Raw genomic sequence first — 16,294 nt, 5'->3', positions numbered from 1 at the left:
GATCCTGTCAATTTTCCTTATATGATCGGTTAAATCCCGAGATGATTAGAACAGGTTTGGTGATCGAGATTTGCTGCATGGATGATGGTCTAAAATTTAACTGTAGTCCATTTTAGATGGGTAGCAATTGATAGACTTCTAGCGCAACTATTAGAATGGGTAATTCAATCATCCAAGCTTAAATCAAATTCTTATTACTTTTTAAACTGTAGCCTATGTATGTTATACATTTGAGTTAGTATTATAATTTTGCAGTAGTTTTCGATTAAAGTTAAATTATGTTTGTTGTAGGTTAAGTGGTTTAAATCAATTTAATGTTGACTAAATTATGTAGGTCTTTAGAGCTTCGGAAAGTTTGTAGTTTCATAATAAGAGCATTGTGGTCAATGATGATGTTACAGATCGCATTCTGACGCAACTGATGTGAGATGCTGCGTGAACCTGAGACCACACATAAAAAATAAAAAAAATAAAAACTGAGACCACGCATGTGTTCCAAATCATCCCCTATTCCCTCATTCACTATTCCCTACGTTACTCTACTAATATAGTCCACTTGAAGGAGTGAATGAAAACGAGTGAGCGAATTCAGACACTGAATGCGCCGGAAGGGCTGCCGCTTTTGTGCTTGCGGTTTATTAATCATTTAAAACAGAAAACTGGCAGCTCCAGTAGTATTGAAAAGATTGATCTTGAACTCTGTCTTGGAAACAAGCATGTATAAACTTAAATTAAACACATTAAAAAACAATTTAAAAGGAATTTATACCAACCTGTATGGTATTGTGCTTTAGCCACATTGGACCAGCTGTTTGGAAAATGGATGGATGATTCAGCTGCGGGCGCCATCTTCTGGCGAGACGCGGGAATTCATTTGGCACAATAGACATAATTGGCACGACCCTCACAGTGCATTATGGGTATTTTCTAGCCTTTGAGTGCATGGACATATAAAATATTTTATAAGTATATGGTTGAGTGGGATTGAATGAGTGCACTCGATAATGTCCACTATGGTTTCGGACACCTATAAATGGCTGTTCCCCCAAATAGTTCCCTATTTAAAGGTGCAATGTATAAAATTTGGGATGATCTATTGACAGAAATGCAATATAATAAACATAACTATGTTTTCAGTGTTGTATAAAGACCTTACATAATGAACTGTTATGTTTTTATTACCTTAGAATGAGCCATTTCTATCTAGTACATCGCGGGTCCATGTCAAGTCACCATTATGCGCCATCTACAGCAGCCCCAAACGGACAAACACTCTACAGAGCGCGTTTAGTCATTATGTTGTTCTTCTAAATCATTTGTGTTTTTAGAGGCAGCTTGCATCGTCACTACGTTGAATACACACGTAGTAGTAGTAGTCATCTGGTTTGTTAGAAGCAGAGACCGTTCTGTTAGAAGAAGAAACCTCATTGCTTCACACAGGCTCTCTTCTGTCTCAGACGACGACATCTTGTGTAGGCCAGATGGTCACTGTAGCTTCTCCGAAAGGGAGGGGTGCGCACTGTTAGCTGCAGTTCGCAACCTAACCGCTAGATACCGCTAAAATTTACACATCGCAACTTTAATAATTGACCGTTCACGAAGGCCCGCCCCCTTTAGTTACTGTTGCTATATCCGACAAGCCATGGTGCTCTCATGCAGTGAAAAATACAACGCGTCGACAGACAAGGCAGAGCAGGTTACTTTTGATATGAAACAAGGTCTCAAATTTCAAATTTTGTAATTTTTAAAGAAATTTAAACAATAAATACCGTTTTGTGGCTCTTTAAAGTGTCGTGACAGATCAAGCGGCTCATGAAACAATCATCTCTTCTTACTAGTTAATTTATATCATCAAATAAACATGAATGAACCACATTTCAACCACAGAAATGTCAGTACATATCATTTTTCAAGTTCAAGTCCACCAACGTTAATCCACTAACTACCCTGACTGCTTTGTTGGACAAAATGGCGAATTCGGCGTTATGATTGGTTAGGTCGCCTGTCAATCAAACTCCGGCGAAGGGCCAATTAGCAAACTCTGTCTTGTAAACTATCATGTATAAACATTAATTAAACAATTTGATAATTAATTATAAAGGAATTTATACCAACCTGTGTGATATTGTGCTTTAGCCACATTGGACCAGCGGTTTGGAAAATGGATGGATGATTCAGCTGCGGGCGCCATCATCTGGCGAGACGCGGGAATTCATTCGGCACGATTATGGGTGTTTTCTAGCCGTCGAAGACACAAAATATTTTATACGTCTATGGTTGTGTACATCAGTTGTACGTACTCGTTATTGCGGTGCATCATAGGAATGTCCACTATGGTTTCGGGCACCACTACAAATGGCTGTAGTGTAATAGTACCCTATTTAAGGGTTTATTAGGGGGCGATTTCTGACACAGCCACGACTTTGTACTGGTACTGCATACTATTTGAAATGAATGGCAAATGGTTAAACTGATCAACCGAGGTAAATTGAAATATAGTTCATGTATATAGACAAAGTGCGTGCACAATTTTAGATACATTTCACCGTATAAAAAAAAAAATGCATATAATATCGCCACATCTGCAGACGTAAATTCTCTTACAGGAATTTTACTTATGTAAATACATTTTTTATCATTAGGTGACATGCAGATTATTGCTTAAAAATAAAATAAGAGACAATCTAAACCCAAACCATGATTATGGTTTATTGGTCAAAAGAAAATATGACAAAAATATCTTTAAGACCGTGGTGTTATGATTTTGTTCTCCATTGCAGGAGACAGCTGGTGAGAAAAACTAGTTTGACATCCAAAGGAAAGCTGAGTGGGCAAGAGAAAGAAAAGGTGTCATTATTAAAATATTCACTCTCCACCAAAATACAGCAGCATTGTTATTTTCTTACATATACTTACAGGGAAGATAAGTATATATTCACAGAATAAGAATAAGGAAATTTATTTAGACTGAACAAAGCCATTCATTTCAATCAGAACCCATTAAATACAACCAATAATGATTTTGAACAGAAATGCCACATTCCAGTTTGAAACATTTATGACCGTTTATGACTTTGGTGGAGAGTGAATAAGCTGAACCACTTCCCAAATCACTGACAATCTGAACCAGCCCATCAGTCAACTTAACAGCAGATGTTTTCGCTCCATAATGGACGAGCTCTCGGACACCAGTAACAGATTTGGTTTTGTTCAGTCTGACTGTATCGCCTCCTGTGCTGCAAGCCTCGTACATGAATAATCTCAGAAATACAGCAGGTTTTGAAACTCAACTCGCCAAGTCTAAATGAATCAGCATTTTCTTCGAGGCCTCGATTTTTCTATAACAAAAAATATGGGAAGCTATAGGTCTATATATATATAAACAATACTAATTAATTTCCACCCTAAAGTCATTGTCTAATAAGTTGTATCAGACATTTTTTATTTATTTTTTTTAAATTTGAATATGGGTGCATCTGAATTTGGCCTGATGACCTGAGGGATTGGTGCAAACTTTCTAGTGTCATTATTAAGAGATTATGGAAACATCAAATAAAATATTGTGAAGGCTTGCTAACACATTGAAAATAGGATAATAGTACAAGGAATACAAAAAAAAAAAAAAAAAAAAGATTTACATTCCAAATTGCCAGCAATAATCTTAAAAAGCACATTCATATTAGTAGATGCTTTGGAATGATTTTAGTTTTGCAAAATGCTCAGCTTGTTTGTTTCATCGTTTACAATAAATTTGATATTTTAGTCCTTTTTTTTTTTTATATCCATCAGCCATGTACAGCTTTCAAAACAATAAATAAGACAGACATTTCTGATTGGTCCTTGAGAAAAAGAAAAAAATATGGAAAGCACAGAGGTTTTGTTGATGTTAAGTTTCTTTTCGGTAACCGGAATACCCTTTGGACTGCAGAAAATGAGCCCTGAACCCACAAATACACAAACGCACCTTCCAACGAGGCGCCTGGAGAGAATTAACACTTGAGATCAGTGAAAACATGATAAAACTGAAGAAAAAAAGTGATGAAAAGTCCAACAGAAACTTCACATCGTGGAGTGCAGAAGCCAAAACCTCTGCTTTAGCTTCACATGAACACAATCCACCCTCAAACACACGAGTCGAGTGAATATTTACATCAGTAATTGACAAACCACACTGATTGAAAAACAAAAAAGGTGAAAACAAAAGAATGATGGCATAAAATAGATCGGCAATAATCATGTCTGTCTTCATCCCAGAAACCATCTGTTTTCAAGCTCTTTAGAAGTGCGAGACAGACTGTTGTCTCAGGTGTGTGTGTGTGTGTGTGTGTGTGTGCGCGTGTGTGTGGTTATTTCGTCTACAAATGCCAAAAGGATGCTAGCATGGTCCCCTTTTGAAGGAGGAGAAATCCAACGCTACAGGTTTCACTCAGGAGAGCGTGTGGTAGTTCAGGAAGAGATCTGTCCGTGCCTCAAACAGAAAGAGGTCTGTTTTCTTCCTGTGATTGATCTGCCTCTCTCTCAGAGCCGTGGTGTGTGTGTGTGTGTGTACTGTCAGTGGCAGTGTGTCTGTGTGTGGAGAGAGCGCGCAGTGCCTCAGGCTGCCTGTAGGGGGCACGCTGCACCTGGCAGACGCTCACTGAGCGCGTTCAGAACAGGGCTTTGGATCCTTGGTTCTCGAACTCAGACCAGGCATCGCTCAGCTCCATGAAGATCATTTTAGCGTACTGCTCGTACGGCTGACCTGTAGCCTGGAAGACCAGAGAAAAAAATCATTTTTCCATTCCATTATCTTTCCTGGACATAAAGATGAGAGTTACACCAACAGAACATGTCGGAAGTGGAATTCTTCAGTGGTGAATTTCAGTCAGAATGAAATCAAAATTGAAATGTATTTTTGTAATGCAGGTAAATGGATTTATAGTGAACAATTAATCAATGCTTTTTTTTTTCCATAATTTTTTGGACCATGTCGTTAATCAAAATAAGCAACTTCAAACTGCTTCTAGTCAACAGTTTAAGAGTGAAACTCAAAATATGTCAAGAGCATGTTCAGGGGGGAAAAAAGACAAAAATTGTTACTTTTATTAATATTAATTCATATTTGTATTACTGTCAAACATTTGTATCCATACTATTTATTACTATATTGTTTTAATAATTAAAAATATATTGCTTAATATATGAATTATATTTAACATATTGATTTAATTATTATTTTCTTTAAAAAAAAAAAAAACCCAAACGATCATGTCTGGAATGAAAACAATACTTTTATTAATATTGGTATTACTGTCAATAAATATTTGTATCCTTATATATATTTTTTTAAATGAATAATTAATATATGAATCATAATTATCATATTGCTTTAGTTATTTTCTTGACAACCCCGAAATGATCATGTCTGATATGAAAACAATACTTAATATTAATTAAATATATAAAATATTAATTTATATTTGTATTACTGTCAATACATATTTGTATCCATATTATTTTATTTAATTTCATTATTATTTTAAGCAATATGTGAATATCACTATTCACATATTGCTTTAAATAATAATCAACATATTGCTTTATTATTTTCTTAACAAAAAAAAAACAACAACAAAAAAGACAATAAACAAATAAATAAAAATGCATCCATACAAACGATAAATAAAACATTTAAATCGATTGGATTGTGAATCAGATTGCCACTGTCGCCTTTGGCCTGATATTCAGAAATGTTTCTGATTTGACTGCACAGACACTATTGGGATGAGAACTCCACTTAGCTGGATGATGACATCATTGTTTTCTCCTAAGCTGAATTGTACTCATTTCATAATTGATGTATTTGACACAGTTATTGAAGCAAACTGAATCAACACTAAACTGATTTCAACTGAATAATGACTGTTTACTATTGTCTTTTTAGAGCTGCTTTACAGCAGAATTGATTTCTGTTTTCATCATTGAATCATTATTTTCCTGTTTATCACTGTAACGCTGCTCTGAAACAACCTGTATTGTATAAAGTGCTATAGGAATAAAGGTGACTTGACTTTGTATTATTATTGATTAAAAAGATTTTCTCTGCCCGTACAGCCTGCAGCTGTGTCAGCAGAAAAAAAATTCAGAGACCAAGTTTATAAATTTTGATGAAAAAATGAAATATGTCTTTTACTTTCTTGCCTTTTGAACATTGTTGTAATGTTGACACATACCTTGTCTGGGTGCACAACAAGCACAGCCTTCCTGTAGACCCTCTTCACCTGGTCAGGTGTGACTAGATCTGCCATGTTGACGGGCTTCCAGCGGGTTTCTCCCTCCCACAGGACCGTGTGCAGCGTGGAGAGTAGTGCTCTGATGTTCCGCTCCTTCCCCTCGATCCAATCTAAGATCTAACATACAAACATCATAATCAGCATCATCAAGCCCAAAGAACATCCGCCAGTAAATATGTGCTAAACGGTCATCTATACCTGAAGTTTGAGAGGGTCCATGTCTTTAGACAGCTCCTGCTTCCTCATCTCAGCAATAGTTCTGGGCATCTTCCTGTCAGTTTTGGAGCCGAAACCTTGTGTGGACAGAAGATCCTCAAAGTCGTCTTCCTTCACTTTGGGCTTTGGACCTAAAGGACAGAAAGATTCTGTACAACAAAAGCAGACAATTCATCTAAATGCCGCTCTCAGCAGTGTGGGCGGCACTGGGATGTTCACTAACAGTATACTGCTGCTCAGGTATTTCAAACTTCTTTTTATCCCTAAGCGAAGAACAAAAAAGAACTGCGTCTTGAGTAGGGTTGGGAATCGTAAGAAATTTTTCGGTTCCGGTTCCGCCTAATGATTCCAGTTCCGGTTCCATTAAAATGATTAAACAACTAATAAAAAAAATAGTGGTATCATGCGCATGATTTACTAATTAGTTCCCTCGATTTATAAATCGTGTGCAAGATTTACTAATTAGTTTCCTCGATTTATAAATCGTGTGCATGATTTAATAATTCATTCCCTTGATTTATAAATCGTGCGCGCAATTTACTAATTCGTTCCCTCGATTTATTTATCATGCGCATGATTTACTAATTCGTTCCCTCGATTTATAAATCGTGCGCAAGATTTACCAATTAGTTCCCTCAATTTATAAATCACGTGCACGATTTACTAATTCTTTCCCTTGATTTATAAATCGTGCACGCAATTTACTAATTAGTTCCCTCGATTTATAAATCGTGTGCAAGATTTACTAATTAGTTCCCTCGATTTATAAATCGCGTGCACGATTTACTAATTCATTCCCTTGATTTATAAATTGTGTGCGCAATTTACTAATTCGTTCCCTCGATTTATTTATCATGCGCATGATTTACTAATTTGTTCCCTCGATTTATAAATCGTGTGCAAGATTTACTAATTAGTTCGCTCGATTTATAAATCGTGTGCACGATTTAATTATTAATTCCCTTGATTTATAAATCGTGCACGCAATTTACTAATTAGTTCCCTCGATTTATAAATCGTGTGCAAGATTTACTAATTAGTTCCCTCGATTTATAAATCGCGTGCACGATTTACTAATTCATTCCCTTGATTTATAAATTGTGTGCGCAATTTACTAATTCGTTCCCTCGATTTATTTATCATGCGCATGATTTACTAATTCGTTCCCTCGATTTATAAATCATGTGCAAGATTTACTAATTAGTTCCCTCGATTTATAAATCGTGTGCAAGATTTAATAATTCGTTCCCTTGATTTATAAATTGTGTGCGCAATTTACTAATTCGTTCCCTCGATTTATTTATCATGCGCATGATTTACTAATTCGTTCCCTCGATTTATAAATCATGTGCAAGATTTACTAATTCGTTCCCTCGATTTATAAATCATGCGCATGATTTACTAATTAGTTCCCTCGATTTATAAATCATGTGCACGATTTACTAATTCACATGATTTAGCAAATTGATGGAACGAATTACTAAATCAAGCGCACAATTTAGCCTACTATTTTTTTCCTGAATGTCATATGTGGGGCTCTGTAGATTAGTGTTATTAGAGACGGCAGCAGGAATGTTAGGCTGCTGTCACTTTAAGAGCTACATGGATCCATTCAAGCATGAGACAACTCACGTGCTGTTTCCGTGTTGCACACACATCCAAAGCGCTCACATAAAAAGTTATTTTAAACCATTCAGGCGCAAGACGACTCGCACGATGTTGTCTGTGCTGCATGTGTGCGTCATTGAGCTCACTTTGAATGTGTGTGCATCACGGAAAACAGTGCGCGAGTCTTTTGCGCTTGAATGGCTTCACAAGTTCGCCTGCCCATTCAGTCTGAATGGTTAATGGTAAAACAAACTTGGCTTGCTGTCCTCGAAGGAGGCTCGAACCCGAGGCTCGGCTTGAGCTCCAAGTTAAACCCCCCCCTATAACAGTACTGCATAGAGGGAGAATAAGAGAAATAGAGGAGGAGATGGGGAGGAGGGGGGATGCTGGAAGAACTGTCGCTGAGATGACCCAGTGACTGCTGCTTATATATGCTCGTAATGATGATTTACAGGACTGAATGTTTAGGCTCCTCCCGAACCTACGTTTGGAACTACATTTAAATCACATTAAAAGGCACACACAGGAACCGATAAGTGAAAGCGGAACCGAAATGCGCATTTCTTATCGAATCACCGGTTCTTGGAAATTTGGAACTGGGTCTAGATACCCATCCCTAGTCATGAGTATATCAGGGCCTAAGCCGCATTTTAGGCAAGTGTTTTCTATTGGAGAGATTCACTTATTTTGCCACGAACTTTGCGCTTTGTAATTTTGCAGAAATATGCAAACAGCTATATTACACATAATTAAATATCTTGTTTTTTGCTCAAACAATTATTAGCAAAATGGCATAATTTCACATTTGTGTTTGCAACTTTCATGCATTTGTTCAAAAGCCTTACCAAAGGCCGGTCCACGTATCCCCCTCTCTTCTCGTCCACCAATCACACTGAAGCTGGGGATGTAGTTTGGTTTAGCCGGTTGGGCAACAGGTTTGGAGGGCTGGGCTTGCTGCCTGGACCCTGAGTTTGGAGGCATCCAGGGTTTGTTCGGACCAGATGAGGGCCGAGGAGTCTGCTGCCACTGCTGACCTGAGTTCTTTGGGCCACCCTTTGGGCCACCCGCAGAGGGTGCCGCTTTATAACCTGAACCAGAGAAACCAGCACTGGACGAGCCTAGACACAAATCAGTGTTAGTTACATGATATGAATGACATTTGACAAAGTAGTCTGATACAGACATTTTACCCAGTAAAACATACCAGGTAGTGTTGCGCCCAGGTTGCCCAGGTCTGCGAAGGGGTCAAAGCTCTGAGATTTGGCCTTGGAGAAAGATGAGAGTCCTGAGGCTGCACAAAGAAAGATGGGTTCAAAAATAAACTTTTTAAAACACTTTAGGGGCTGTTACGGTTTATGAGTTTACTGGTTTATAAGTAGTCAAACAATTAACCAGAAAATCTTATTAGCTGATTGGCTGGTAATGATAGGAAGTGTTTAATTGCATGACCAGGGTAATTGTCAAATTTAATGGTAACACTTTACAGAAAGGTTTCATTTGTTAAAAGTCTTTAAATACATGAATTAACATGAACTAACAATGAACAATACTTCTATTATCTAGTATTTATTAATCTTAATGATAATCTCATATCTATGGAAGCTTGTTTCTGCCACTAAATAAAAAAATAAAAAACTTGTGACTTGTTCTCTCACAATTCTGAGTTACATTATAACACGCAATTGCGACTTTATATCTCGCCATTCTGACTTTATAACTTGCAATCCGGACTTCATATCTCGCAATTTCGACTTCATATCATAATTGTGAGAAAAACTCACAAATGCGAGAAAAAAAAGTCAGAATTGTGAGAAAAAGTTGCAATTACTTTATTTTTTTATTTCATAGCGGAAACAAGCTTCCATACATATCTGTTACCAATACCAACATTCTCAAGAAGAACATGTTTTATTAACTAATATAATAAAATATATTTCTTTGTTGAAGTCTCCATGAAATCAAATTGGACAATTAACATTTTTAATGAAATATTGCAGTGTTTATTATAAATGATTTATCTGTCAACATATTAATTTTTTTAAATTAATGTGCCCTCGTAATTTTTAATCAAAATAACTGACATCTCTTCTTTTCTCTGATGACGTATTTACTGGCGTGAGGGCGGGACAACCTGTCACTCACATGAAATCCACCAATAGCAAACCACAACCATCTAATCAACCACCCCATGAACAAAATCAAGTCCCTACATTTTTTCGTTCGGGAAGCTGTTTCACTCGGATATACTTCAATAGGGCATAAAAAACTATAGGGAAAAAAACTATTGCAATTTTCTTTTCATGCTGATATTATTGTTAGTTAATGCATTAACTAAAATTAACAAATTAGACCTTATTGTAAAGTGTTACCATCTTAACCAAGTAACTGTTTTGACTGATTTAAGGTCTGGTTATTTGAATAAATAAATGAATGTTTGAATACCACTCATAGTAGGTTTGCTGGCAGCGGTGGTCATGTTAATAGTCGTGCTGGTTCCACCTGTGGTCCAGTTGTCCCACCCACCTAACAGATCAGGCTGACTCGCTGATGATGTCATCTTCGGAGTCTCGCTTGCTAACTTATCTGGCAAAATATTTTATAAATACGAATTTTATGAAATATTTTATGAGAAACACTTTCAGACACCCCGACATTAACTTTTAATTTGTACTTAAAATTGTAATACAAAATAAATAACTTAGCTTAAAGGAATAGTTCACCCAAAAATGAAAATTCTGTCATCATTTACTCACCCTCAAATTGTTCCAAACCTGTATGAATGTCTTTCTTCTGCTGATCACAAAAGAAGATATTTTGAAGAATGTCAGTGACCAAACAGTCGATGGACCCCATTGACTTCCATAGTATTTTTTTTTTCTCCATACAATGGAAGTCAATGGGGCTCATCAACTGTTTGGTTACCGACATTCTTCAAAATATCTTCTTTTGTGTTCAGCAGAAGAAAGACATTCATACAGGTTTGGAACATTTTTGGGTGAGCTATCCCTTTAACTCAAAACAAACATTGCTCTCAATAACAACAAATTTTGTGTCTTTTTTTTTAAATAATAAAACAATGATAGTACAGTGCCTTGATTCATATGTAAATCAGAGCAGAACTCACTGAGGTTAAAAAGGCTGGAGTTGGATGCAGGAGGCGGAGCTTTGAAGCCACTACTACCACCGTCTGACCCCAGGAGGTCACCAAACAGATCTGACCCTGAAGATGCTGATCCCACTCCAAACGGGTCAAAGAAGTCTACAGAAAGAAAGTCACTGTAATTTAGAACAATTGAGGGGAAGAAAAAAAAAAAAAAAAAAAAAAATATTGTACAAATATTTTTCTAAAATAATAATGATAATAATATTATGGGGGTAAATATCAAAGAATATGTCCGGTCGATATTTACCCCAACACCAAAAGAAAAAAAAAAGTTTATTCTGCATAAAGAAAACAGCTAATTTTGGTCAAATTATTTTATTATAAGTGCATCTGGTATTTTCATTTATTTCATCGATGATTCTTCATTTCTGTAATATAATAATGAAAATAATACTATTGCATTATTTTCATCATTACCTCCCTTTTCAATTTAATTTAATTTAATTTATTGCTGATGTTGATGCTTTTTTCCCCTAACCTGTATGTTTCATAAAAATAAATAAATTACAAAGAAAAACAAAAAATGTTTTTTAAAATCAGCATGATACATAAAAGATTTTGTACAAATAACATCAACATTTATAAATACAATATAAATTTTTAACATTACAGTAATGAGAATTTGAGAAGAAAAATTAATTAATTAAACAGTTGTCAAAAAAGTCATAAGGAAAAAAAAAATAATATTAACAGGATTCATTTTCTTTAATTAAAATATTAATTTCTTTGGATTTTTGACTTTATCTTTAATCTTTATTATATGTATTTATAATGACAGGTGAATCACGCCTTTCAGGTGTCAAACTTGCAATCTTTTGGTACTGAACACTATATTTAGACACTCTTGTAGAAAGTCTCTTCTACCTTTATTAGCCGTTGGTGCTGGTTGGCTGGACGTGTTGGAGAAGAACAGATCTTCTCCTGTACCTTCTCCCAGCAGGTCTTCTGTGTCAGCTGGAGGCGCAGCATTGGATGGAGGGGCGAACAGGTCGTTCAGTAAATCACTGTTACTAGCAGAACTTTTCAAACCCGTCTCCGTAGTAATGCCCGGCTGAGAGGTATCGGCCGGAGGAGAGGGGTCAGAGTTCAGGCCAAGCAGGTCCTCTGTGTCTGGCTGGGGGTCAGGTGGTGTGGTTGTGAAATCTGCCTCGAAGAGCGGTTCACTGGTGTCACGTGACAGAGTCCCGTCAATGGGGGCGGAGTACGACACTGACTCCTCCTCTGAGCCACCACTCAAATCCTCCTGGTCATCCAATTGGCTGTCAGAGTGATCAAACTGCCGTCCACCATCTGTAAATACAAGACAACACAGTAACTATTAAGTGCTTAAATCATATTAAATCCAAAAAAAGAATTGCTTTGTTTGGCAGATGTCACAAAAGGATGATGATGGTCTGCAAACAAATTGTCTAAAGTTGTACTTTCAGCTGCTCATTCAAAAAAGGATAGTGACTACAGTGGTTCAACCTTAATGTTATGAAGTGACAAGAATACATTTTGTGCGCAAAAACAAAACAAAAATAACTTTATTCAACAAATTAATCTCTTCCCTGTCATTCTGCTAAGCAATTTATGTTGCAGAGCATCAGTGTTTATGACATGCCGGATCAGTATAATGAGACACAATCAACACAACAACGTCTACTTTTCTGGACTTTGAATGTGGTAATTTCGTTGCTTTCAATAAAGGATAAAAAAACCTCTCGGATTTCATCAAAATATCTTAATATGTGTCTTACGGGTTTGGAACGACATGAGGGTGACATAATGACAAATTAATGACATAAATGTTTAATTTTTGGGTGAACTAACCCTTTAAAGCGAATATATATATATATATATATATATATATATATATAGATGCAACTTTCATGAAGTAAAATCACTAAAAGCCTTCCTTCCACTGGAAAAAGTAGTTCCGGACCATGAATAGCGACAGAATGCTTCACCTCATGGAGATCAACTAAAAACAGACTAGGAAAAGTCAGATGGTGGCAAAGACTGTTTGAATGAGTCAGTCAGTAGCAAAGACTTATATTTTGAAAGGACTGATACCGTTGTGAACACTAGCACTGCCAGGGCACGGGAAAACCCCTTAACTGTTAAAAGGACAAGATATCGCAGCTGACATTCAAACGGATTTTTTTTTCTTTTTCTTTTTCTATATACATATATATGTCTAATAATGCGGGTCATGGATTCTCATTCATGGAATGTGCCACTTCTGGTATTTTGCTGGTTAATTGCAATCAAGTAGGGCTAAATATTGACAATTTTCACGATTCAATTCGATTTCTATTCACATGCTAGCGATTCGATTCGATTCCGATTATTTTGGATGTAGGGATGTGCATTTTTGGCAATTTTTCATTTCATCATCGATAGGTTTTAAAAACGAGTAATTGAGTACTCGGGGGGCGGGGCATAGCCGTCATGGAGATAATGAATGTATGAAAATGAATGTTAAAAATAAAAATATGACATGAAAACCTGTCTATGAAAACATGAACACGTGATTAGAACACTTAGATTATGATTATGACGCAGCAATGTTATTAAGAAGCATCTAAAAGGAATAGCTGCCTGAGGTGAAGAGTGTCTTTAGGCTATGCCAATAAACTGAAGCCCATTCTATGACACATCCTATGATATTAATCAGATAACTTAGATACATAACAAAGACTTGTATCTGCATAAAAGGATGCAAATGCCAGTGAACTTTAAGTTATGCGCTATAGCGAGAGAGAGAGAGAGCGAGAGCTCCCGCCGTGATGCGCTTTCACGACAGCGCGCTGAAACACGGGCAAGGACAGAATTTACTATAGATTTCTATAAAGTTCTCATTATAATGCTATGTTTATGGCAGATTTGTGCTTTATTTTCATCTACATTATTATTATTACAACTTTCATCTGCAAAAAGTTCACAAATGCAAACGTGAGCTTGACCGAAAGCGTAACTCCTATTGCGCTTTAAAACGAAAGCCAACGAAACGAAAGCACAACAAATTCACATTCTATTAGGCTACAATTGTGTCACTATTGTAATTTTTTATTTATTCTAATATTTCAGCAATATTTTGGATTCAATTTGCACTTTCTGATCAACCAAAATGCTGTTTTACAGTATGAAAATCACTGATGATCATAGGTGCCGATTTATGTTTCTGCTGGTGGGTGCCCAGTCTCCATGAGAAAAAGCACATTGAGATTTGTGACAGTACAAAGTTTGAGCGTGTCCAAAAAGAAATCCGTGTCCGAACAGAGAGATTCGTGCTTGTGAATTACATGGATGCGCTCTCACGTGCGTTACAAATGCGCTCTCGACATTAACGAAATAGAAACTGCCTCAAATGGACTATAAAAACGAAAAGAAAGCCGTGTCTGAAGGCTTCGATCAATTTTTATTGGTTGAAATGAAATGAGAATATCTTGTGTTTTTCCGTGGGTGCTCGGGGGCTCGGCGCCTATGCTGATGATTATTGTTAAATTAATTGTGAGTATAATTTAAAGGATATTTTCAGCACAAGATAAAAGCTTGGTGCTACACAGCTTGCATTGAACTGTATTTTCATCGATCTTGTCAAAGGGAAGCCAGACATTCTCTCTCATGTCTTTTGATGCATGCTGTAGCAAGCTAAACAATCAGAGCTCAGGTCGCTGCCCAAAGTACTGCTATAACCAATCAGGAGAAGAAGAAGAAAAAAAGAAAAACATTTCGATCATCATTTACATGATCGATCGTCGCTGTAACGGTCGATTACTCGAGTACTGTCATAACTGATTTATTCAAACATGCATTAAATATTGAAGAACATTAAAAATTATAATAAATATATAATGGTGCATATATTTCAGAATGCTGCTCTCTAGAGTTCATTTTTCTAGCTGATTAACAAGTTTATGGTCACTGAATATAGTTTCTGAGGTAAATGTGACGGTACGTGACATTGTTTACAAGCTGTTTTATTGACGTCTTTCCGAGGTTGAAACACTGATTGAGCTATTACACGAGACATGATATGTATTTCAGTAAGTTGTACTGTATCTTTTAACATACCTTCAGATGTTTATTCATGTCTATTTCGCGCTGTAACTGGTATTAAAGCGGAGGAGAGGATGTTCACATGCGCTCCGTGCTGCCGCTTCTCTTTAACTGAGGCGCTAGCCTACAGCGATCTGTCACGCCACATTAAACAGCGCCAAAACGGTGTTTATTTTTTGAATCTCATAATAAGATGGACATCATTTGAAAGACTTTGCTTCATATCAAAAGAAACAAAGCACAAAGATTATTGTGATTTTTTTGGATGGGAGGCGCGCTACAATGTTCTGTTCATTCATCATCTGAAAACAGACTAGACTAATCGATTCTTTGGATTTAATAATCGATATCGGTTTGTAAAAATGAGGATCGATTAAAATCGAGAAATCGATATTTTTTTTTTACCCAGCCCTACAATCAAGGTTTTTTTTTTTTTTTTTTTTAAATCGAGCACTCTAATTTATCACAACAGCCCTAGTTTTAACATTTCAAAAGTTACATCTTTCACCTGTAATGTGCAGAAGCAACTAACAATCAGGGGGAAAACATGAAAACGTGCATGGATTTTGTGTTCTTATTAACTGAAAATGTTCTAAATGTGCTGTATACCTTCCCAGTCAAGCATCTGGAAGAAGCTGTTGGCGTTGGTGTCAGTGCTTTGAGGAGAAGGGGAATCTGGTTCACTCTGTGTCCCTTCAGGCGAATGCTCCGGCTGGGAAGGTTCAGAGGCGTAGCAGGCTGTTGAACCAGGCTGACGTGGAAGCTCTGGTTTACCTGATCAACCAGAAAGATTAGGAACAAAAACTTCGTTAAGAACGTTAAAACTAATAGGAAATGTGTAACATCATAATGTAGACAAGAAACAAGAATGCAGGGTATCTCAGAGTTTTTAAAATGAAATTTAAAGTGCCACTGAAGTGCCTTGAAATGCGCAGTGTTATTCAGTTTGTTGATGTAATTTCCACTGAAACAGGAAGACAGGGTGGGACTT

General features: G+C 36.6%; 1 protein-coding gene across 5 annotated transcripts in view; it reads right to left on the bottom strand.

Annotated features, from left to right (window-relative positions):
• Positions 1-2,685: 2,685 nt before the first annotated feature.
• Positions 2,686-16,294, bottom strand: part of gak (cyclin G associated kinase) — a 51,756-nt gene continuing 38,147 nt past the window's right edge. For 2 of the 5 annotated variants that reach the window (XM_051894828.1, XM_051894830.1), the window contains 9 exons: positions 15,913-16,077; positions 12,124-12,549; positions 11,221-11,355; positions 10,539-10,679; positions 9,301-9,387; positions 8,942-9,214; positions 6,471-6,637; positions 6,213-6,389; positions 2,686-4,748 (listed from right to left, as the gene is read on the bottom strand). In XM_051894828.1, coding sequence (XP_051750788.1) covers positions 4,647-4,748; positions 6,213-6,389; positions 6,471-6,637; positions 8,942-9,214; positions 9,301-9,387; positions 10,539-10,679; positions 11,221-11,355; positions 12,124-12,549; positions 15,913-16,077 — 1,673 coding nt within the window. In that variant the 3' untranslated portion in view covers positions 2,686-4,646. The remainder of the gene's footprint in view (positions 4,749-6,212; positions 6,390-6,470; positions 6,638-8,941; positions 9,215-9,300; positions 9,388-10,538; positions 10,680-11,220; positions 11,356-12,123; positions 12,550-15,912; positions 16,078-16,294) is intronic. The other 3 variants (XM_051894829.1, XM_051894831.1, XM_051894832.1) reach the window with 2 other exon arrangements.

The sequence above is a fragment of the Ctenopharyngodon idella genome, chromosome 5, assembly GCF_019924925.1.
Source record: "Ctenopharyngodon idella isolate HZGC_01 chromosome 5, HZGC01, whole genome shotgun sequence".
Taxonomy (NCBI): domain Eukaryota; kingdom Metazoa; phylum Chordata; class Actinopteri; order Cypriniformes; family Xenocyprididae; genus Ctenopharyngodon; species Ctenopharyngodon idella.
This window is presented reverse-complemented; position numbering and strand designations above follow the sequence as displayed.